At 40.1% G+C, this 26,190-nt stretch overlaps 1 protein-coding gene across 1 annotated transcript in view; it reads right to left on the reverse strand.

Annotated features, from left to right (window-relative positions):
- Positions 1-11,159: 11,159 nt before the first annotated feature.
- The window catches only part of PDE1C (phosphodiesterase 1C, calmodulin-dependent 70kDa), a 93,192-nt gene continuing 78,161 nt past the window's right edge, over positions 11,160-26,190 (reverse strand). Inside the window, exon 9 of the mRNA XM_011925696.1 lies at positions 11,160-11,870. Coding sequence (XP_011781086.1) covers positions 11,701-11,870 — 170 coding nt within the window. The 3' untranslated portion in view covers positions 11,160-11,700. The remainder of the gene's footprint in view (positions 11,871-26,190) is intronic.

Genomic DNA, 26,190 nt, shown 5'->3' on the forward strand with positions numbered 1-26,190 from the left:
GACATATTCTCCTGGAATGTGGCTCATCATAGGGATCAGGAAGAAATGAGCTTACCTAGGGATGAACACAAGCTTTGGTATGACTGGCATGAAAGGCATAAGGGGTGGATAAATGGCTGCAGAAGATACTGGGGAGGGAGGCAGGGACCAGGTCCTATGTGCACCAATTCTCTTCCTGCAGCATCCCCAGAGTTAACAACTCCTTCTGTTTTCACAGCTCAGGCACAGCCCTCATCACGTCGTTGGCTAGCTATTTGCTCCTAAAGCTATCAGCCCACTGGATGAGAGCTCCTGGAGACCTAAGACTGTGTTTTAGTCACTGCTGCATTCTTAGTACCTAAAACAGGAAAGGAATTTGACCAATAGTATTGAATAAAGGAATGAATCAATGGCATTCTAGATCAGGAATAAAGGCATGAAGAAAGAGAATGAGACTGGTACACATTTGTGGACAATGAGTGCATGTATCCTGCACATTCCAGTAAGAAAACCATAAAGAACAAATGTCCCATCGGACTTCCACTTGCTCATGAAGACCCCGAGTCCTGTACACTGCCGGCCCTAACCGGTTTGTAACATAAACTGAGAAGCCAACACTTTCCTAAAGACATTTGCTGATGGCTGTCTAGACTATGCAGTTTCTGTTTCTTTTAATAACTACAAGTTTCTTATGAGTTAGAGCCTTGGGACTACATTTTAACCAAATTCAAGCAGCACAAGCCAGGTGTGGCGGTGCACACCTGAAGTCCCAGCTACTTAGGAGGCTGAGGCGGGAGGTTCCCTTGAGCCCAGGTGTTTGAGGCCACCCTGGGCAGCACAAGGAGACCCTATCTCTAAAATGCTTTTCTAAAGCAGCACTTGCCAATCTTCCTTCACTGAAATCCCACACTAGTGTTACATTCTCCTCTAAGATCTTTGTGTTTCACATTCTCAAGGGTTAAATTCACAGAACCCACCTAGGCCACCAAAAGTCATGATAAATGTAGTTGACGGGGAGGACAGGTGGACCAGGAACATTTGGAAATTACGTAGTGTGATCCTTTGGAAGTTTCTAGTTCTCTTTCGAACCTTTTTCTGAGCACCTGATGAGCAAATCAAACTGCTCAGTGTGTGTCTTACAAACTCTGCCAAAGGAAAACTGTTTTCTATTCTGTCCCCAATGTGGTCCCTCTTCACCTTCTCCAGCCTACCCCAGTGATCTCTCAGGAACCAGTGCCTACATTCGCCCTCTGTCTTCAACTCTCTATCTTCAACTGTCTTCAACTCTCTATCCAAATTCTGTTCATTCTACTTCCTAAGTTCATATCAAATCTGCTACCTCTGTATTTCCAATGCCACCCCCTAGTCTGGCCTCAGTTCCTCCCTATCTCTATGGTTTTGTTGTTGTTATTGACTTCTTAATTTTTTCTCATACCCACTACCAACCCATCTCCATTTGGCAGTCACAGCAATCTTTGTGAAATATGACTTTTATCCTGCTGGGATCCTGCTAAGTTTTTGTAAAAACTATTTGCATTACATTTAATATCAAGTTTAATCCCCAATATGATGCAGCCCTTGCTTATCCTGAGAGGCTCATCTTATGCCAGCCTCCCAATTGTTCACTCTGCAACCATAACATGGGCCTTCTTCAGATCAAAAGTGTGTGCTCTTTGCTCCACTATTCCCCCTCCTTGGAATGTGCTTATCTGTCATTCAGATGCCTGAGGCTGCAGTCCTGCCACAAGTAAGACAGGAGAGTCAACAGGAGTGTAAGAAAAAATGACAGTTCCAACTTCAGAGGAAGCTAGAACTATGCTGTCAATGACTGAAGTCATAAAATCACATCAGCATTGAGAAGTTCACTGGAGGATGCAGTGTGTGTGTGTGTGTGTGTGTGTGTGTGTGTGTGTGCCAATTCTGTTCTGCAAAAAAGTAAAATAAAACTAATGTGTAAGCATTTCACTCAAATTTCAGGGAAGCAGGGTTTTCTACTTAATTAGAAACTGGCTTCTGGAGTAACAACAGAAATACTAACTTAACAGCAACTTAAAGAAATAGGGCTTTATTTTTCTTACACAGTAGTAACTACCAAGAAGTCAGCCAAGGCTGGCGTAGCAGTTGAGTAATCTAATCGGAGCCCAGGCACATTCAGTCTTTCTGCTGTGCCACATAGAGCATGTCAGATTTCATTTCCACGCTTGTCATGAACTCATGGGCTGCTGTATCTCTAGGCTCAAGTGGGCACCCCAGGCAGGAAAAGGAGAACTGGAAAAGGCTGCCCCCAGATGTAGGACAACTGGGAAGTTGAGTGTTTAGCGTTTTCAGCTTCTCTAGAAGAGACAGGCGGGGGACAACCTTAGAAATGGAAGTTGGGTCAGCATTATCATACTAAGATTAATAAATAGAAATTAATGGTGTCTTAGTCATTATTATTTGTTTCCATATATAAAATATCACGGATATTGTCTTTTATTTAGAGTTCTGTCTTTATTATATTTACTATGATTTCTACAGTTCCTCTCACACTATTTCCCCCAGCTCTATTTTCTTCACAGATTAAGGTTTGTTTATGTAGACACACACACACACACACACACACACACACACACCCCTAAACAATATGACTTTTCAAGAAGCTAATCCTTGTGTTTGATGAAGGAACAAACCTCTATGGAAATGTAATGAATGAAAATGGTATTCTTCACAATCTACTTGCCCTTTCGAAATCTAAGACTCAATATTCATCCGGCTAAAAACTACCATGGATTCCCTGAAACTCATGTCTCTATAGGACACCAGGTGGCAGTGCAGCCTAAGAAGTGACTGTGAGCCAGTCAGGTGTGCTCTGCTGCTTGAGTCCATCAAATTAAATAAACCAGTGTAATTTTTTGTGTGCCAACGGAAACCTTTGAGCCACTTAATCATCATGGCTTCAACCTCATTTCTAGAAATGATCACGGCACGATGCCCTTTCAGTGACACCATTGTATGTGGCTTATTAACATTCAAATTCTTTTCAGATGGGAGGCTGTTCATAGAAAACACAACTGTGCTGTCTCACACAACATCTCCCAAGGCATTTTAGCCTAGTTTAGTAAATGGCGAGATCACACTCTGATATTTGTTTCCAAAATTCGGGAAACTACAGTACTTTCCATCGTAGGATGTTTGAGGAAAAGAAAGGTTCAGACAAATTACCTACTTCTAAGGAAAGGTTCTAAGAGCTGGAGCTGTGTTCCTCTCTTCACTGGGGCTTTTGAGTCTTAAAAAAAAAGTAGCTTTTTTTAAAAAAAAAAAAAATATGACGTTTCAATCTTTAAACACAACTTTATTTATCTGGATGAAGTGAGATTTTGGCACATAAAGAGATGTTTAATCAGCACAACAGAGCATTAAGATAAAGGCAAAACTATACTCTCTCTTCATCTATGGATGCTAATTGATTTTAACAGAATGAAAACTCCAATGGATCGGAACCAATTGCCTGGAGCTCCGTGTTGACAAGGTTTCTGAGACTATTTCTGAGCCTCATGAGAAAAGTTAGTGATGGTCTGCTGGAAGTGGGAGATGAAGAGTGGTAAAGTTTTCCCTGAGTTTATACATTTTCTATCCCTATCTTAGTTCCATTTGGTACCACAGCCTCTCACTACATTTTTAAGGATCTGTTTTATATAAAGCACTATGTTGATCACTACAGAAGATACAGTATGAAAAAGAAATGGGATGGTCCCTGCTCTCTAGGAAACGATAATATAGTTGGAAAGCACTAAGATCTATGTAATTTGTGGTAGAATGATTTAAGTGTCTCAAATAAGTAAAATGAGTATTATGAGGACTAATCCCAGCAAAGGCCACTTTTACTTGGGGAGATCAGGGACCAAGTCCCAGAGAAGGTGAAAGTTTATGTGGGGCCTAGGAAAACAACTAAGATTTCTAAAGGCAAAAAGCAAGTAAAAGAAATTTCATGAAAATGAAGCCATATGAACAAAAATGAGAATAGACCTGGCTCAGTCAACAAGCAGCTCCATGTGAAGGTAGGTGGTGCAAAATAGTAATAAGTAATAGACGTCACTTCATGAGAAACTTTGTCCTTTGAAAATTAATATATTCCCCATGTATTTATTTATTGAACAGAATTGTCTGGTGATATTTATGTCTTTTTGGCTTAGAATGTTTGAATTCAAATGCATTGTACTCATTTGATCTCTTTATGCTGAGTATGGTGGGGGAGTAGGAGAAAAGAGAGACCTTTGTGCAAGGTGTCAGGAGTACCCAGATCTCTCTGTAAAGTGTTTGCTTCTCACTGACAGATACTGAGTCTTCTCAGTGACTGAGAGAAGCCTTCTGTGAGAAGCCCTCTGTATGAGACAGGAGTGGACACACTCCTCCAACAGGGGAGAATGCACATGTTGGAAAACTTGTTCTTCATGTTTCTCTTGATAAAGCCTCTGATACTGGTCACTGGAGGTGGGTTTTCTGGCTCCAGGGGGAGTCTGACATGAGGGGGGATATCTCTCTTGCAATGGAGGGCTATAATTCCTAAGGAAGGAACCTAGAGGTAGAAGCAGAATCCCAGAGAAGAATCAGTGACAAATGTAAAGATGGATTTGGAGGAATATAAAAGATAAAGACTTTGAGAATGAGTAACTAGGAAAATGGTAGTAGCAATAACAGAAATACAGACATCAGGGAGAAGACAGTATGAGAACTGCAGGAGAATATGGGAGTGACACTTATAGCACTCCAAGGCACTCCGATGAAGAAGTCCAGCAGGTCATTGGGAGTACAGGTACAGGACTGAGAGACTGACAAGGACAAATTGATAGATTCAGAAAGTTCGAGGGGAATGGGCCTGTGGAAACATCACTGTGCTCTGGCAGTTTGGATATGTATCCAAAATGGTTGGGTTTCATTGTTGACTTTCTATAAAAATCAGATACATTTCAGCAGTAGAAACAGGATATGGTTCAGTGGGGGAAACAGGTTTTAAACATGAGAATACAGCTTCCTCTGAGACTTCAGGGAAGAATAAGAGAATGGTATAGAGTCAGATATCCACAGAAGTGAGAAACACAGCAATTAGGGAATGTTTTTTTTTCCCACATGGACTATGCTTTCAACATGTCCTAAATGAGAGGACAGGGAAAAAAGTCGCAAGTTGGAGAAAGAGCCAACCATTTGGATTAACTGATGAGAGGTGGGGGAGACACATCCATTGAGCAATGGTGCATGGAGGCCAGAGGTCCAGATGTGCGGGTAGTTATGTCAGCTCTTCTCCTAGAAAGGTATGTAGGTCTTCTTCATGCTTCATAACATGGGTTCAATAGAGGACACAATCAAACCCGGCCTAAGAGGGAGGGGGAAACTAATAATCCTGAGTGTTGAGAAGAATCATACCATTGCCGCTGGTCCTGAATTCTATGTTGGATGATAGGAGCACAGCTGAGTATGAAAGACTAGTGATGCCAGTGAGCAGGTTCAACAAAAGGGTACACCAGAAAAGTCTGTGGGAACAACATGATATATGGAAAAAATATATAGCAGTGCAATCAAAGGACCTCAACTGAACCTTGTTTCTACCTTTCCTCACTAGTTCTGCAAACTTTCTGAAAAATTTAACCCATTGACTAATCAGCAATAAGGACAGTAAGTCTTCCCACAAAAGTTTATTATAAGAGTTAAAAAATATATTAGCATATATTAAAGTGCCAGGAACCTGGTGGATTCTCAAAAATTATTACCTGGATTTTGAAACTGACTATGCTAGAGCAGTGTTCTATCATTTCAAATTGTTGCCCATTATGATTGTAATCGCCTGATGAGTTCTTCCTGCCTGCTGCACAGAAAAAAAATCAATCCACTGAGATCTCAGCATTGCAGTAGAGAAAGAGTTTAACTGATACAAGGCTGGCCTACACTGGAGAACTGGAGTTATCACTTACACCAGTCTCCCTGAAGGCTCCAGGGCTCTGAGGTCAGGAGATTTTATGGGCAAGTTGGTGGGTAGGGGCTAGGGAATGGGTGCTGCTGATTGGTTAGGGATGAGATCATAAGGGTGTGAAAAATGGTCCTCATTTTCACCGAGTCTGCCCCCTGGGTGTGGCCACAGGATTAGTTGAGTTAGAAGTCACAAATCCAGGTGGGGTCAGTCTGAAAAGCATCTAAAAAAAAAAAAAAAATCAGTCTTGGGTTCCACGATAGTGATGTTATCTATAGGAGCACTTGGGGAAGTCACAAATCTTGTGCCCTCTGGCCATATGACTTCTGAGCAGTAAAGGATTATAGAAACTGTGCCTACATTTTAGCAGAGTTCAGGCTCCTCCCATAATCCTGTCCTTGTGGCCTTTCTTCAGTCTTACAAAGGCAGTTTTTGGTCCCTGAGGAAGGAAAGAGTTAGTTTTAGGGAGGGACTATTACCATCCTCCCTTTCAAGTTAAACTGTACACTAAATTCCTCCCACAGTTAGCTTAGCCTACACCCAGGAATGACCAAGGGCAGCTTGGAGATCAGAAGCAAGAGGGAGTCAACTATGTCAGATTTCTCTTACTGTCATAATTTTTCAAAGGCAGTTTCATGATCACATATTTTTTTCTCTCTTGTTATATTTATTTAGTATCCTTTTACCTTTGTGTCTTCCCAAATTTGGAATCTTCCTTTACCTAGTGAATCATGAGAGATGCTGCTAAAAGGGCAATGACCATAAATGAATTGTCTCCATAACGACTGAGATCCAGACAAGGTGGTTCTATATGCTTGGCTTGGCTGAATCTCTTATTCAGGTGTACAAAACAGAGCATGCCATTGAACATTCACAGAGAACCCAAGTTGAACATTATGAGTTAAAGATGCAGTTAAAATATGAACATGTGAAGTTAAAATATGCAGATGAGGAGAGTATTCCATAGTTATTATCACTTGTTATTCCCCAAAAGCAGCTTTTCATGTTCTGTGAATGTAACAAAAGTATAATGAATACTCATAAGTCTCCTAGATCAGTCTTAAAAATAAAACCACTAGCAAAGGCCTACTGTCACCATCTATGATGCAGGGCCTTCTCTTGCCTCAACAGGCCTTGCTGAGGGCACTTGAGGCTACATTAGGGTCACGCTTGGAAGCCAAGCCATGAAGCCTTCACCCACTCCCACCCTCAGTCCCAGGGCATCCCTACTTCCAACCTAATTTGACAAACTCTCAATAAATCAGCATGTTGTTCCAACAGAGATTTCTTTTAAATTGAAAATGGATCAAAGAGAAAATAAATGATCATGTGAAGTTGCAGCCAATGGGAAAACAAACTGAAAGCTTGCTGACGTATAAGTGGCCTTTCATCTAAGGAACAGAGATTTGGATGAAAATCCTAGACTTAAAAAATAGTGGCTATCAACCATCTCTACCCTCCCCTTCTATCCTGCAGGGACAAGAAATCCTAACAGAGGGATGCTGGAGCGTCTGTTCTATTTCAGAAGCTTGGTGGATGTGCTCATGATAAGGCTTAACCGGCTTGCAGAAGGAAAAGGTAGGAAAACAAGAGAATTTGCATTCTCTAAGCACCTATAAATGAAAGTCACTGCCCTACCTTTGTGAGGTTGATATTATAACTGAACGGGGGAAAAAAAACAAACAAGCAGAACTCCTGGGCAGGGTCAAGTGGGGTGGGCAGGAGAGGTGGTGGTGGAAGAGGAAAGGACATATTTGTAGGGTTCTTTTCTTACATGGATTGGTCTTGCCCTAAGGATTGGATTTTGTTTAAGCGAAAAACTGCCATTTCAAATCTGCTGTGGGTTTTTTGCGCTTATAGGGGTGAGACCCAGAGTCAGTGCCCATTGTTTGTCAGGGTGAGCTCACCTGTCTTGAAAATATGTGGTGCTGAAAACATGTGGTGAGTTTCTATGCCTTGAAAACGTGTGGTGTAGGGGGAGATAAGTGAACCATCCTGCACATTCAAGGAATTTGAATGCAACAGGGGAGGAGAAAGTTCTCATTAGAAGGAGAAGGGTGAGAAGATGGAGACAAATCTGTGCCTCAGGAATCCACAGCCTGTGAGAAATCCTCCACAAAGGGAGACTGGCTGATATTTTGTGGTCGCTGTTGTCTAATTTTTTTATTTTTTTTTATTTTTTTTAAGACTGAGTCTCACTCTGTCACCCAGGCTGGAGTGTAGTAGCGCCATCTCGGCTCACTGCAACCTCTGCCTCCCAGGTTCAAGTGATTTTCCTGCCTCAGCCTCCTGAGTAGTTGGGACTGCAGGCACGTGCCACCACACCCAGCTATTTTTTTGTATTTTTTAGTAGTGACAGGGTTTCACCGTATTGGACAGGCTGGTCTTGAACTTCTGACCTCGTGATCCACCCACCTCAGCCTCCCAAAGTGCTGGGATTACAGGCATGAGCCACCATGTCTGGCCCTAATTTTTAAATTTTTAAATAGTTGATTCTGCTGTGCTATCATCCTAAACCTTTAGGAAAAGTCTGCTCTCTGCAGTTGACTTGTGTCAGTGGAAATTTGGAAGAATAAAGCAATTGTGTGTGGAGAAGGAGATAGGGTAAATAGGAACAGAGTGAAGGGCAGTGGTTGCAGGAAGGAAGTCACAGGGAGGTGGTGGGACACTCCTAGTCAGTCATGAGGGCAAGAGACAGCCACAGTAGATGAAGGCCCAAGGAGGCCAAGGGCATGGGGATACAGGTGGAGAAATTGTTGGAGGTGGGGATGTCAGAAGTTGGTGCCTGTGGGAATAGCCAAATGGGAAATACATGGTGAAATTAACTCCTTCTTACTGAAGTTTAAGATTATCTACCTAATGTCATGGAATTAGTAAGGGACATTACTCTTGAACTCAGGGCCTAACTTCTTTTTACCATGCTCCACTCTGTCTCCAAGAAATAATAGCTAATATTTATTGAACCCTTGCTGTAAGGCCAGCCCTGTGCTATAATGAGTCAGGTATTATTATTATTCTCAATTTGCAGCTAAAGAAACTAAAGTTTAGAGATATTATGCAATTTAGTAAGGCTCCCAGAGCAAACAAAAGGCAGTGTCAGGATTTAATTGTAAGTTTTTCTAAACTCCAAAGTCCCAATTCTTTTTTTCTTTTTTTGAGAGGGAGTCTCACTCTGTCACCCAGGCTGGAGTGCAGTGGCGAGATCTTGGCTCACTGCAAGCTCCGCCTCCTGGGTTCATGCCATTCTCCTGCCTCAGCCTACCGAGTAGCTGGACAAAGTCCCAATTCTTAACCACTAGTAAGACAGCCTAGTCTGGAATGATATAAACTGAGCTGATAACACAGGTGCTCACCTACTGACTAACCCCTATTATGGGTTATTTATATTAACAAATTTATTTACTGGCTGTATAGGGAGGAAAAGGTTAAAAAATGAACTATCACCTATACAATAAGGAAGAAAATTGAAATGGATAAGTTATACTGTCCACCTTGACAAGATATTCAGGGCTGAACAGCAGCAAATTTTGCTAACATCTAACATCCCGGAATTTAAGAGAAGAAAATGGCTCATATACAAGAAAGTCTGTTAAAAGCATCTTTTTATTTGCTGTAAGAATATAATCTGCATTTCTATACAATCCATCATGCAAAAAATATGGTAGGCATTTTATAAGCAATGCAAAATCTCAACATCTGTACATTTGCTCCATTAAAATATTAGCAAAGGTTGAAAAAAACTCACATTTTAGGAGAAAGGAATACAGAAGGAGATTTCTTCCCCAGGAGCATGGCTTCCAACATCAAGAAGCACAGCCAAGAAAACACAGCCTCATTAAATTCTCAGTACCTAAGATGGAAGGTATTGACAGACAGATGGGGAACATTATTTGAGGAGGTTACTACTCCCATGGGCCTCCTCATTGTGTAGCCAAATGACTTTGTGCAGCAAGCACTAAAGCACCTGTCTATAAACAGATAGGAATTACCTGTTGAGTTAACCTAATCCAGATGGAATAGACACTACCAGCCTGCAGACCCAGACACCAGTCAGGGAGTTAAGAATTGCAATCACTTCCTTAACAAAAAGTCACAATGATTTTTCTTTTTGTATGGCAATTACGTTTCTCTGAAGTATCATCATAAAGCGTATTATAAATAAACTGCTCAATAGCATGGTGGGCACTAAATTCTGGAACTTGCTCAACTTGAATAACTGCGGTTTATTGGAAATGAACTGCAGGGAATGAGAGAAGGAGATGACACTAAACTCTTTACAATCAAGCCTTGAAGGTCGAGGGCATCTGGGAACAAACAGCTCCTTCTTTGTAGGGTTGTCCTGGAGAGTTCATCCTGATTATGAAATGCTCTTAGCTACTTTGGTTGTGCACCTATTACTGGCCAGGCTCAGCCACAGCAACCAAAACCTACATTATCATTAATCTTCAATACAAAGTGCAGAGTGGGTATTATGAATCCTAGTTGCTAGTTAAGCAAATGGTGGCGTCAAAAAATTATGCCAGCTGACCAGGGACCTGCAAGTAGTTATAGATAGAACAGGATACAGATCAGACTGGCCTGAAAACAAACCTAGTTTTCTCACTGCACCAGGCTATTTCTGAAGAAATTGAAAGCTATCTCTAGTCTTGAGCCTTTCCTTGCTACTTCTGTGATTTTAGTCCCAAAGTAAAAATTCTAGGGAGAGACACAGAAGGGCTAAAAATGCCACCACGAAAAGAGGTGGGTTATAAAGCCATGGATTCCACCAGCAACTGTGAGAGCAATCAGGATCCCAAGGGCTTTAGATATGTAGCATGCTGTGAAGAGGATCTGAAATGTAACTTAAAGGCATCTCTAGCCTAGTTTAAATTCTTGATTTTCAGTCCAGAACAATCTGAAAATCAAGAATTTAAACTAGGCTCAGAATTTTACACCCTCTTGGCCTAGGACCACAAAATCAAACTGACATCTTTTGCATTGACTCTCAAACCTGAAGTCTTTAAGGCAAGATTTTTAGTATCATCTACTATGGGTAGAAGTAAAAGATTAGAGGAAAATGAAGCCAAGTGCATCTCCTGAAAATCTTCAAATTCTTAAAGGTACATGAGGTTATTGGGCATGAGGCACAATCTTCATGGGGCACACAAGTCTTTTTTTTTAACTTGGATTTGCTTTGTAAGCGTGAATTCTGAAATGTCCATGAATATAACAATTCATCAGTCTTCTCTTCCTTTTAATATTTTTACATTCAGAAGCACAGCTTCTGTTTTGAATACATTTACTTTGATAGTTACATATTTACTTGAATTTTAAATAAGTGTATTTACATTTAAAATAGGTGTACTTAAAATTGGAAAATAAGTTTTTAGCAGTGCATTTCTTAAATATGATGATTATTAAACCAATATTCTTTTGGGGGCAAGTAACTTTTAGAGATGAAAAAAGTGGCAATGAGAGGAATTTTATTTTATTTTTTAAGTTTGTATCATTTTAATTTTGGTCCAATTTATACTTTTAGAGACCTATACCATAAAAACACCCCTCTTGCTAGTTTGTTGCTAGAGTCTGGGCTGATCCCACATCCAGCAATTGATGAGTCTATACAAGAACAACAAAGAAGAAAATCACATACAACTTTCATTTCACCTTGGTAGAGTCAACCAGGATAGTACCTGCCCCAACAGCCTCCAAGGTCTTGGAGGTGTGTCCTGCTGTGGCCAGTGGGTGCTGGGAAGCAGATAGGTAGACTCTCCTTCACTCCCTCTCTTCTTCCCCTTGGCCTATTTTCTGTTCCAGTTATGTGAGATGTTCTGAATCTTTTTCATTTTGATCCTCTGATCCAGCATCTTATATCTTGCAGGATGCTCATCAGTTTTCTTTGTGACTGAAGGTGCATAGGAGCTAGATGCATAAGCAGGGCGTTTAAAATGACGCAAAGGAGGCTTGATGACTGGAGGCCATGGAAAGGAAGACAGACAATGGTTAACCTCACCCACAACATGCCACAACCTAAATATTGTGAGCAACTTCCTCTAGACCTGTTTGTTTCCTCCAAAACCAGGAAACAAGCAGGTTGGATTCTCCCTGGAAACCTTATGGCAGATAGATGAATAAGCACGTTACCACCTTGGTCATTCAGTTAAAATAAACAAAGGAAAGAAATTTCTAGAGATATACAGTGAGGACTGCAGTACATAAAGGTCCTTTGACAATGAATGGATGGGGTTAAGGGAGTGAGAGGAAGCGTTGTGGTCATTTCTGGGAACGGCAAAGCAAACAAGGTGAACACAGGTAGATCATTAATAGCATTTAGTATTGTATGTAAGCTTTTAGTGTTGGAAAGTGGTACTCAATCCCCAAGTGCTAATTAAAAGTGCATCATTAAGAAAATATTTATAAAACACAGATAAAGATTTTGTATTCAAAATATAAAAAGAATTCTTAAAGCTTAAGGAAAAGAAACAACCCAATTTTAAAATGGGCAAAATACCTGAGCAGACTTCACACCAAGGAAGATACATGTGCCAAATAAGCATAGGAAAATACGCTCAACAACTTGTGTCATTAGAGAATTTCAAATTAAAACAACTATATGCTACTACACACCTATACAATGCTAAAATCTACAAAAATTGACAATACCAATTGCTGGCAAGGATGTAAAGCGATGGGAACTCTCATTCTTGCTGATTGGAATGCAAAATGGTACAGCCACTTTGGAAGACAGTTTGACTATTTCTTATGAAGTTAGACATAGTCTTACCATGCAATGCAGCAATTGTGTATCCTAGGTATTTACCCAATTGATGGAAAATGTATGTCCACATAAAAACCCACACATGAATTTTTGTAGAAGCTTTATTCATAAGTGCCAAAAGCTGGAAGCAACCAAGATGTCCTTCAATAGTTGAGTGGATAAACAAACTGTGATACATTTATACAATGGAATATTATTCATTGTGATAAAAAGCAAATTAACTATCAAGCTATGCAAAGACATGAATGAATCTTAAATACATATTGCTAAGTGAAAGAAGTCAGTCTGTAAAGGCTGTATAGCATATGATTCCACTTATATGACATTCTTCAAAGGACACAACTATAAAGATGATAAAAAAGATCAGTGATTGTCAGGGGTTTGGAAAGAGGAGGGATGGTTAAATAGGTGAAGCACAAGGAATTTCTAGGGCAGTGAAACTCTTGCATACAATACTGTAGTGGTGTATATATGACACTACACATTTGTCATAACCCATAGAACTTTATAGCACATAGAATAATCCTTAATGTATGCAAATTAAAAAAAACCTATTTAAGAGGTCAGAGGAATCCTAGAATGAAATGCAAACTGTAACAAGACAATGTAAATGCATTGCCAATGTAGGAAACAACCTCACTGAAGAGTCGGGGACAAGATGGTCATCAAAGTAACCTTGTATATGAACAGAATCTGCAGACTAAAGGCCAAAGAAGCTGTACACAAGCACCCTATTCTAGCTGATAAAATTGTTTCCCATGGGGCTATTGGTTATCAATTCTCAGACCACTCTACCTGTATACTGGAATTCAACAATTATGTAAACAAAGGGTGGATGGTGAGAAATGTTGGAGGAGGTTAGAATGGTCCATGTGGTAATGAACTTGGAGATATCACTATGAATTAATATTTAGCTTAACAGAGATACAGGTGATTATATATAAAAATATTTATAGATATGTGTATGTACACGAGTTGGCATTTACACATATATTTTCTTGCTCTATCAGCTGAAGGGGGCGGTCTAGGACCGATGAAGTCAATACAAATCTAGACGTCTCAGCAGCAATAAGCACATCTACTACCATGATCTTCGTTTTCAAAGGCATTTGCTAGTAGCAGAAACCAGGGATTCTTGTAGAAATGACTGATTCTAGAAGTAGGACACAAAATACACAAGAAGCACCTGAAGCATCTTGTAGAGCCAGAACATTTGAAGTGTTCAAAAAACAAACAAACAAAACACAAATACAACAATAGACAAAGGAGCCCTGAATGAAAGATCTACTGAATGACCAAAATTGAATCAAATTGAGCAACGAAATAAATAAGGCAGTATTGCATTATAACCCAAAGTGTAAAATAAATATCCATGAGTCCACGCTGACATAAATAAATGATTGAATAAATAAATAAATACTTGTGGGAGAATAGAAAAATATCTTATACATCTTATACAGGAGAATTACAAATAATTTGTATACACACACCTCCCTTAAGGAGAAGGAGCCCTTGGTATGGATTGGACAAAGTGACATCCTTCCAAAAAGTACAGACTAAAGAATGAGACAAGCCGGGTACAGTGGCTCACGCCTGTAATCCCAGCACTTTGGGAGGCCAAGGCGGGCAGATCACTGGAGGCTGGGAGTTTGAGACCAGCCTGGCCAACATGGTGAAACCCCATCTCTACTAAAAATACAAAAATTAGCAGGGCGTGGTGGTGCACACACCTGTAATCCCAGCTACTCAGGGGGCTCAGGCAGGAGAATTGCTTGAACCTGGGAAGTGGAGGTTGCAGTGAGCCAAGATGGCGCCATTGCACTCCAGTCTTGGTGACATAGCAAGACTCCTTCTCATAAATAAATAAGTAAATAAAAATATGAGATAAAAGAGTAATTTTATAGTAGGGAAATCTAGTAAACATGACTTCTACCAGGAGATCAAGGTTGACACCATTAGTATGTGATAAAAATTAATATTTTATGATGAAAATAGAACTTTACCTTTGGAGTCTTCCTCCCAAAAAATATGTAACCCCATTCTAATAATGAAAAGCATCAAATACATTCCAATTGAGAGATATTCTACAAAATACCTAACAGGTATTCCTCAAAGCTGTCAAAGTCACCAAAAATTAGGGAAGTCTGAGGAACTGTCACATCCAAGAAAAGTCTAAGTAAAGCTGATTACTAAAAGTAATAGGTTATCCTGGATGGGATCCTGGGACAGAAAAATGACACCAGGTAACAACTAGGGAAATTTAAATAAAGCAGGAACTTCAGATAATAATAATTAATAATAATAAGGACAGCATCAAATCTGCAGATCTAGACACAGAAGGTAAAGTACTCATTGACTTGTCCTCCCCCTGCTCCCCTCTGTGCCAGCCCCCTCTTCATCCCTTCTAGGTTCTGCTGGAAAGTGTTTGGTCAGTGAGATAATGTAAACATGAATAAAGGTGAAAACAAGTCAAATGATCATCAAAAACAGATGACATATAATAACCAGGTGAAAAGTGCAAGGAAACAGAGCCAGTTGAACCCTTGCTCACTGGCTCTCCCTGGAGGCTCCTAGACTGTAACTGAAAGAGACAGTGCAGGAGCAGGACACACAGTGGATCTGCTGGAAGGGCCAAGGTCGGGGACACATCTGTCCAATGCCTGAGGCTTCCTTGTGAAAAACCAGCTCTACACATCTCTTCCAATAACAGGGACATGCATGGTGCTTGTGATCAAACAAAAGATGAAAAACAACTTAAATGAACAATCATAGGGAATTTGTTAATTCTGGTCCATTCTTAGAATATGCTACTGTGATACTATGGAAAGATGATACAGGTGACTACTAACAAAAATAGAGGTTCATGTAATAGTGTTAAATGAAAAAGCAGGATATATTATCTAACCTCATTACTATTAGATATAAACATATGTGCATAGGCAAATCTGGAAGAACATACATTTAAATCATAGCAGTGGTTATCTCTGAGTAGCATAAACATGATTATTTTATCTCTTTGTTTGTTTATACTTTCTAATTTTTCATGATGATCAAGTTCTAGTCATGTAACTTTTTAAAAAAGAAACATACTAGTAATTTTCTTCTATAGAATCATCTATCAGAGTTATTCTACAAAATCACACCTGAGAGAAAATCAGTAAAACCAAGTTCACCTTGGACCTTAGTACTAGACATCTCAGATGAGCCATAGCTGAGTACACTTTTCACAGCCTACAGATTAATAGTTATTCACCCACTTCTTAGAGTACCTATTGTGTGCTATTGATATAACAGTGAACAGAACAGACAGAAATCCCTGCCTTCGTAGGGCTTCCATTCTAATAACATCCTCCGAAACTTTTGACTCACTCACAGAAGAAAAACGTGTTCAGGTATAAATGATGCCATTGCTACAAGCTCCTTGATATCCACGCTAACTTTACCTATTGCAATATCCTAACATAAAGTAAAGAGTTGCAGCAAATGACTCTGTTGTGGCATAGTAATATATATTCTTCTATATTATTATAGGTTTGTTTATTAGATCTCAGAGTGCTTAATTCTGTTTCTTAGGGCAAACAAGAAATTATGGCATCAAATTCCCTAGAAACAAACATAAAAACAGTGCTATTACCCTGAAGAATGATGTAGAAAGGGGAGAGGGCTTCGGCTTAAAAGCAGATTGTTGCAATGTCTGGGCCGGCTGATTCACTGCTCTTCAAGTCACAGTCCCTCTCCGTATTCATTCTATTTTCACTACTCAGCAGGAACTCAGCCAAAGTATCATTGAATTTCCCACTTCTCAGCATGAAGAAAACATTTACCGTTTGCTGGAATTCTGACTGTCAGAACAAAACCTCTCCTTGCCACTGGAGTCACTGCAAATAGAGTTGAACCTGCTGATAGAGATCGGCTCCCCACTGAGTTTGTGGAAATACTTATATGGCTGCTGTCACCCTCACTCAAAATGTGGGATAAAGGAAAATTTCGTACATTGCTGTTTTGTATGCATTCATTACCTTTCCCCTCTGCAATGGATTGTGACTTGGTGACAGAGCAAAACACTAGAGCCAGGCATGAGGGCACCATCTTGCATTTAATGTGGACCATTCTTCTGGGGTGCTGGTGTGGCCTTCTGAGGGTGCCCTCATTCATTGCCTGGCTATACCTAAACTATTGGAAGGGTCTGACCCTCCTCCTTTCAATGACTGGGCACTTCCCACAGCTGAATCCAACCAGTCATACAGCTGAATCGAAGCAGTCATACAATCCCCCACCCCTAGTGGAGAAGAACCAAACCTGGATCCCCACCCCCACCACAAGTAAATGGTTGATTATCAGCAAGTTAGACACTTCTTCCCCTTGGGATACTTTTTTTTTTCTCTTCTTTTTTATTATACTTTAAGTTCTAGGGTACATGTGCACAATGTGAAGGTTTGTTACATATGTATACATGTGCCATGTTGGTGTGCTGCACCCATTAACTTGTCATTTACATTAGGTATATCTCCGAATGCTATCTCAAACCCCTCCCCCCCACATTAGGACCCGGTGTGTGATGATCCCCTTCTTGTGTCCAAGTGATCTCATTGTTCAATTCCCACCTATGAGTGAGAACATGCAGTATTTGGTTTTCTGTTCCTGCGATAGTTTGCTGAGAATGATGGTTTCCAGCTGCATCCATGTCCCTACAAAGGACATGAACTCATCCTTTTTTATGGCTGCATAGTATTCCATGGTGTATATGTGCCACATTTTCTTAATCCAGTCTGTCACAGATGGACATTTGGGTTGATTCCAAGTCTTTGCTATTGTGAATAGTGCTGCAATAAACATACGTGTGCATGTGTCTTTGTAGTAGAATAATTTATAATCCTTTGGGTATATACCCAGTAGTGGGATGGCTGGGTCATACAGTACATCTAGTTCTAGATCCTTGAGGAATCGCCATACTGTTTTCCATAATGGTTGAACTAGTTTACAATCCCACCAACAGTGTGAAAGTGTTCCTATTTCTCCACATCCTCTCCAACACCTGTTGTTTCCTGATTTTTTAATGATAGCCATTCTAACTGGTGTGAGATGGTATCTCATTGTGGTTTTGATTTGCATTTCTCTGATGGCGAGTGATGATGAGCATTTTTTCATGTGTCTGTTGGCTGTACGAATGCCTTCTTTTGAGAAGTGTCTGTTCATATCCCCTTGGGATACTTTTAAAAAGCCTGGCCTCATTTCTTAGAACAATTTTCTTGGAGAAAATGATCCTATTAGTGAAAGAAGATTTTGACAAAGGCACATATCTCAGTACAGAGCCTGAACTTGGGAAAGTTATTATCTATATTACTTTTAAACATGCTTAGAAAAACAAAAGTTCAAGTCAAAAATTGACACATCACCATCCTTTATTTTACAATTATGCTCCATGTTTGATTTTCATAAAAGCAATGCTCTTTTAGGAGTTTTAACTCTCAATTGTTTAATTCTTTTTCATAAACATAACAGTTTCTCCCGAAAAGTGTCTATGATTTTCTCCCCTTTCACTGCCACAAGCAGTCTATCTTTTGTTCTCTCTCTCTCGCTCTCTCTGTCTCTCTCTCTCCATTCTCTCTTTATCTCTCTCTCTCTCTGATCATTTTTCTTGGCGGCTACTTTTTTGTTTTGGTATGGGAAACAGTTGCACAGAATTATTTTTCTCCAGGAAAGAGGTTCAAATTTATTAATATATCAAATACAGTTGTTAGGATTATTTATATTAGTCTACTGGAAACCAAAGTGCCCTTCATCAAAGCTGTGTAATAGGTGTGGTTGAGGGGGAGAAGATTTCCTCAATCAAATTTAACTGAGTTAAAGTTAAACTAGTGTCTTTACACCAGGACTTACCAGTACCTTAAATAATGCTAACATCTCTTTATAATCCCTGAGAACTGCCAATAGCATGTAGTTTTTCTCAATTTTATTTGGCTAAATAGCTCCTTTTTATCAAGGGCATCTTACAGAGTGAAAACGCTTTCAGAAAAATGGAATTAATTTATTATCACATCATACTATATCAAGTCATTAACCCAGTATATCCTGTTATTTTCCACTAAGTGAGAGCAATCCAGAGAGAACAGTCACTAGTCCTCATCCACCCTTGGGTCTGGCCTCATTCCCTTGAGTTCAATATGATTTCCCATAGTACTGGCCCTGGTTCTTTCAATCCACTGTGACTTCAGTGTGACTTTTGGAACCCCACACTGCAGTGCAGTAGTATCTTCAGGTGGAGGTTTTCTGAACCTCTTCAGGTGAGCATCACCTCAAATGGCAATAATCTGGTCTACTCGGAGCTTTTGAGTAAATTCTAATATTGGCAGCTTTACTTTTAAACAAAAATAAGTGTTGGATATCTGTGTTTTTTCTCTTTCAAACATAATGCTATGATATGACCTTGGGAAAAAGCATTTCCTCCTATAGACACTTTCTATCTGCAATGTGTACACAGAAACACACACACACACACCCCAAACCACATATACTAAACTAACAAAATCAGAATAATCATTTATTGCCACTTAAATGCTATTTAACATGAAGGAAAAAATTCTACTATACATTGTTTCTAAAATCAGTACCTGTTTGTCATAGAAAGCCCTTATAAAAATGCACAAAAACCATCCAGGAGTTTTGAACTGCAAGGGACTAGAATGTTAACGTGAGCTCCACTGAGGATGGGACAATATGAGAATTGAGCCTGTGATTTTCATTTCAGGAACCGTTGTGGTAAAATCATTATAATAGTTGATACTATGTACTGGGCACAATGATAAGAATTTAACTTTGAATCTTTACTACAACCCTATGAGGCAAGTACTATTATCACTCCCTCTTTGGGTGAGGAAACTGAGGCTTAGAGAGCTAAAGTAACTGGCCAGAGTCACACAGTGAGCACAAAGGAGTCCTTCCTCCTATCCTCCTGTATTGCAAATAATCTTGTACCAAAATGTGGAGTAAGTTTTAGTAACTACCAATAATAAATTAAGAGTCAAGTCAAAAATTGTATCTCACTTATATTATTAAGATTTAGGTATATACCTGTATCATATATGGGATTCTATTTGTACCCCAGATCACTTAAAGCAGAATCGATAGTAGGACTAAGCCTTCAGGAATTGTTTAAGCTCTTCAGATAATTCTACTGTGCTGGAGTTTGAAAACTACTGTCTTCGTCTCTCCAATCCTCTTGTTCTTCATCTTCCATGAGCTCATTTGCAACTCCTCACCGTCCTCGGAAGCTGGCCAGATTCAGTTCTGGCTCTGTCCCCACATGACTTGGACACTTTATTTCAGTTTTCCATTTTTAAAAATGGAAATAATAACACTCACTTTGCAGGGCAATGGTAAGAATGAAAATAAATCATGCTTGTGAAAGCAGCCAGCACAGTACTGGCACATAGTAGGTGCTCATTCAGTATCAATTTCCATCCTTTCCTCAGATGAAGACATTTAGGAACTATCTAGATTTGCAAGTGCCAGGAAAATTTAGTAGCAGCATACCTCCCCAGCTAGGGAATTTATTTGCCTCTGTAAGACATAAAAGCTTTATAGTGAGGCCACGTTGATAAGAGCCCTTCCTTTTGTAGAAATACAATTTGGCAACTTTAACCCAACCAAAATTTACTTTCATGCCATGTGCATTAGATGTAGTGTCATCTAAGGTGATAATCTATTCTTAAACTCTTCAAGGTATATTTCATATTAAGAACTAGAATGATTAAGCCCATTATCTACATTTTTTATTTTTTTGAGATGGAGTCTTGCTCCATCACCCAGCCTGGAGTGCAGTGGCACCATCCCGGGTTACTGCAAACTCCACCTCCTGGGTTCAAGTGATCTCTCACCTCAGCCTCCTGGGTAGCTGAGATTACAGGTGCATCCCACCATACCTGGCTAATTTTTGTAATTTTAGTAGAAATGGGGTTTCACCATGGTGGCCAGGCTGGTCTCAAACTCCTGACCTCAAGTGCTCTGCCCATTTCGGCCTTCCAAAGTGCTAGGATTACAGGTGTGAGCCACCAAGCCTGTCCCCATTATCTACATTTTTAAAGACCCAGATTCTCCAAGGACTTTACCTCAAGAAAGTGAGAATGCTGAATTATCTGTGGCTTCCATTTTTTCATCACACAGAGTAAAGAACACAGGGGACAGGAAGCTTGCAGTCTGAGAAGCTATTTAAAAGGAGCTGAGCTGATCCTGCCTGAACCAAACCACTACTAGCCTGGTAAGGAAAGACAACCCAACCAGCATTTCCAGATCTCCAGAGGGATATGCATCCATAGAAAACAGATAAACCATGTAGTTTTGCTACCTTCCATGCAACCTGAAGCTGTTTCTCCCACCTGAAGTGGTTCTCAATCCTGGGCACACATCAGATTGCTTGGGGAGCTTTGAAAAGTACTGATTGCCAAGCCTTACCCCCAGGAGTCTCTGAAGTAATTGATCACCCTGGAGTGCAGCCCAAACATCAGTATGTTTGTAATGCCCAGTTATCCTAATGTATAGTCAGGCTTGAGAACCACTGGCTTTGGGACTGAGTTTGTTTTGAGGGCAATTTGGTTTATACTTAGCTTTAGAAGGACGCTGGGGCAGTCAACTTGCTCCCTGTTCCTGTTGTCTGGGAATGCCCAACCCTCAACCAGGTGCTAAGATTGTAGAAACACAATTTAGCAACCTTAACCTATGGTATGAGAGAAAATTACTCTCATACCATGGGCATTAGATGTAGTGTTGTCTAAGGTGATAATCTATTCTTAAACTAAGAATAGATCTAAAATAGGATCTTAGTGCTAAGGTCTGTGACAGGAAAACGAGCCCATGGACATCTACTTTTGGGAGAGGTGGGTGGTCTTATGAAAAAACCATGGGTTTGGGACACGTCACTGGGCTGAGCTATTACTAGCTGTGAAATCCTGAGTAAATAATCTGTTCTAGAACTCCGGGTTTGGTTTTCTTTCTTCCTTTTTTAAAATGAGAATAATAACTGCCTTCCATGGTTGTGGTGAGGATTTTAAAGGAAATATAAATGAGAAAATGGATATGCAGTACCCATGTGCCATTGCACAGTACACAATGCCCAGAATGTTGTAGGTATTTGGTATATAGCCATCATTTTTACACAGCACAGGAAGATAAAAGGTCATCACTGTTGTCTCACGATAGCGCCCTTCCTGGTGGATCTTCTTACTACAATATAGAAAAGTCATGTAATTCCCCACATGATGGGTTTTATTACATGAAAGATCTCACCACACAATGAAGAGATTAACTCAATGAATTTATTTGTGAATATTTGGCAGAGAATACACCACTTTGATTCACAAAATACCAGTTATCTAAAATATGCATTTGTGAAAAAAATATACATAAATATACTTAAATATTTGTCCATTCTGTTACCTGAGGAAACCACTTTGCTCAAACTATGTGCTATTTTAAGCAGAGCAAAAACAGCTAGCCCACATTCTAAACCATTTAGGCAATGCAAAAATATGGTGGTTCATTCAGTCACTTTGTTTTTGTTTTTGTTTTTAAGACAGAGTCCTGCTCTGTTGCCCAGGCTGGAGCACAGAGGCACGATCTCAGTTTACTGCAACTTCTCAGGTCCAAGTGATTTTCTTGCCTCAGACTCCATAGTAGCTGGGATTACAGGTGTGCAACACCACACTCAGCTAATTTTTTGTATTTTTAGTAGACACAGGCTTTCATCGTGTTGGCCAGGCTGGTCTCGAACTCCTGACTTCGGTGATCCACCCACCTTGGCCTCCCAAAGTACTGGGATTACAGGCGTGAGCCACTCTGCCCAGCCCATTCAGTAACTTTGAGTAATGCCTAACCGCAAGAACAAAGAGTGCTGGAAATCCCAATGGGAAGTATGCCTTAGATAACCAACCAAGATGGAAGGAGTTCCAGTCCCTGAATTTTAATCTTGAAATAATTAGAAAACTGTCAAGGACATTTCTCATTCTTAAGACACTTTGTATTTATTATGCTGAGTCATGATAATTATTTGAGTCACTCATTGGAAACCATTCCTGAGTCAGTGATTCCCTGGACTTGCTGGAGCTTCTTTGTGCTTTATTCCATAAATAACTCAATCCTGCCTATCAGCTTCCTGAGGATAGGGATAGAGCATATGTATCCCCAAAACTTAATACAGTATTAATTGGTGGTGAGAAATATTTAACGAGTGAATAAACGACTCTACCTCACACTCAGTAACCTTCATAAATCTTCCATTTACTAAAGAATAAATGAATCACTTTGAATATACACAAGCTAGAAATGATGATTGGGATCTACAGATCTGAATATTTCTCTCTTTCTTCAGCAGTGTCTTGATATTTAGATTTTGCTGCCCATGTTTGCTTGCGAAGAACGTCAGCAAGTTCCTTTCCTCTCAAGCTTTCAAGTTTGAGTCTTTTGTTTTACACAAATGCTAAAATCTTAGCTCATATCTACTGGTCTCATGATAATATGGGGAGGCACTGAGACATAGCTTTTGAGCCTTCCTTCCCTGAACAAATAGGTGAAAGGGGAGGAGTAATTTAAGTGAGGCTGGAAAAATCGGCTCTTTTTCAAACGATGGCTTCCTATCAAATGCCCTGTGACCTCATGATTTAATGCTGAGGATATAAAAATAGACTAAAAATGAACTCCCTTAAGGTGATGATCATCTTTAATTTTCTCATTTATAATGTGGTTATAAACTTTCCCATCACTAATGTGGTTCTTTGTTTTCATTTTGTTTGTCTTGGCATGATTCTAGTTGTTTCAATGGAGACATATTTTGGAGATAATGCAAGCTAAGTCTTTTGCTGGATTTTTCTCAACAATGTGTGCATTTTCCCACTTGTGCTTGAGAAGATTGGAAATGTAAGGCTATTCAGAAGCTCCTATGTCCTTTGTTCACACTAACAGTGGCCAATTCCAGAAGAAGCCTATAAAGATACATTTCTTCAAGGTGACAGAGCTCCTGCATAACAAACCTGGATCAAGTGGGATAGGTTTTGATCCAGTCATAGTAAGTGACAACTGCCATCCTTCAATCAACTCATGTAAAAGACAGTTGCAGAGAGAACACTTACCAGAGTCTTCACTTAAAAGATAGTGCAGGATCCCTTCCACACCCCAACAATGTGCTTGATATTGGTACATGGTGTTTGATCTCACTCCCAGGCAGAATACAAGTGCAAAAGAAAAGTGGTTACAGTGAGGACTATTAGGCATCAGTCTTTAACCATTGGCAATGACTTTCACAGAAAAGAGCACAGGCCTGCCCCTTGCTAACTTTGGGTAAGTTTTTCATCTTTTTGTGCCTCAGTTTCCTAATCTGTGAAACAGAAATAATGGTACCTCCCTTAGAGGGTTGTTGTGAGGATTCAATGACATAATACATGTTAAGGACCTAATGTTGTCCCTGGTATTTGTAGATATGCAATACATGTTAAACTATCTGTGGTTGGGCCGGGCGCGGTGACTCATGCCTACAATCCCAGCACTTTGGGAGGCTGACGTGGGTGGATCACGAGGTCAGGAGATCAAGACCATCCTGACTAACACAGTGAAACCCCATCTCTACTAAAAATACAAAAAATTAGCCTGGCGTGGTGGCGGGCACCTGTAGTCCCAGCTACTCAGGAGGCTGAGGCAGAAGAATGGCGTGAACCTGGGAGGCGGAACTTGCAGTGAGCCGAGATCGCACCACTCCACTCCAGCCCAGGTGACAGAGTGAGACTCCATCTCAAAAAAAAAAAAAAAAAATCTGTTGTTAAAAGCCTGTATTAGGGAGATCAGAAGTCATCATTTCTTGAAGTTAATTACTCAGTAACTTACAATACATATAATATTTTGCTTTGGTAAAAGAATCATAAGCTTCCTAAAATGTCTTCAGACCTCAGAGCTGGTCCGGTCTCTTCTGAGAAATCCTCTGGATGGACATTTTATCCGTAGTCTCCTAAAACAGGACACACAACAATGTCATTGCAAGCCAGCTGGCATCTAAATACACAAACTCTTTCTACAGCAGGCAGTGGAGTTGAGAAGCTGAGTCACATCTACAGAGCCAACACTACCGTGCACACTGGAGGAGCAATCAGCTATCTGCATGGAAGAATGACTATGGTACCGTACCTTTCCATTCAGTGATCACTTCAGGAAAGTAAGGTGATGGAGATGCCCTGGGGAATCTGCTCAGAAGTAAGTCACTGACTAGTCACTATCATTAGCAGTCATGGCTGTTAGCGGTGCTGAAGCTCTGGACCACTCCTCCGGTGAGAGCCAACATTTCCCCAGCTTCCATCATGGATGGCCCACCCACGAAGCTTGACTGGGTTCCCAAATTCCCTTGGGGCAATAAATAAAGTTGGCTCTAGGGAAAAAAAATGGCTGCAGGTGCAAGAGTCACTTCGCTATAGATGTGCAAGAAATCAAGGTGAGATCCCCAGAGCAGTTTTCTGGTGCTGGAGCTCTAGGACATCCCCTTAGATAATTCCTGAAACCACACACGCAGTTCTTTAATGAAGTGGTTGGTGGTAGTTTCTGGATTGATATATGTTACTTGCAGAACTTCCTAAATACTCAGATCCCCATATCCCAACACCCATCTCACCCAATAGGTTAGAAAAGGAAATCATTAAATTTCTTGGCCATATCTATGAAATCATGTCTACCTTAATAAAACTAAACAAAAGTGTTTTGCCAAACAGCCACAGATTTTCCACTTAAAAATTCTTTAATATGGCCGGGCATGGTGGCTCATGCCTGTAATCCCAGCAGTTTGGGAGGCCAAGGCAGGCAGATCACCAGGTCAGGAGATCGAGACCATCCTGGCTAACACAGAGAAATCCCGTCTCTACTAAAAATATAAAAAAATTATCCGGGCGTGGTGGCAGGTGCCTGTAGTCCCAGCTACTCAGGAGGCTGAGGCAGGAGAATGGTGTGAACCCGGGAGGCGGAGCTTGCAGTGAGCCAAGATCACGCCATTGCACTCCAGCCTGGGTGACAGAGTGAGACTCTGTCTCAAAAAAAAAAAAAAAAAAAAAACCAATGATATAACAAATACCCATCCTCTCAATGCAGTTTAATAAAATCTTAATAATTTTTACATTTGCTCAAAAACTTTTTGAAAGAAATTAACATAGATAGAATTAAGTTACCCAATAGATCCCCTCTATGATACTTCCCTCTCTTCCCTCTGGAAAAGCCATCCTCCAGAATTTGGTATTTATCATTGCTGTGCATATATGTATGAAATTATTGCATTTTCATCCACAAAATATCTAATATTTCTGCATGTTTTAAAACAATATAAATTGCATTAGAAAGCATGTATCTTTTAAATTATTTTATTTATTTATTATTATTGTTATACTTTAAGTTCTACGGTACATGTGCACAACATGCAGGTTTGTTACATATGTATACATGTGCCATGTTGGTGTGCTGCACCCATTAACTCGTCATTTACATTAGGTATATC

The sequence above is a fragment of the Colobus angolensis genome, unplaced genomic scaffold (assembly GCF_000951035.1).
Source record: "Colobus angolensis palliatus isolate OR3802 unplaced genomic scaffold, Cang.pa_1.0 Scaffold652, whole genome shotgun sequence".
NCBI classification, from domain to species: Eukaryota; Metazoa; Chordata; class Mammalia; order Primates; family Cercopithecidae; genus Colobus; species Colobus angolensis.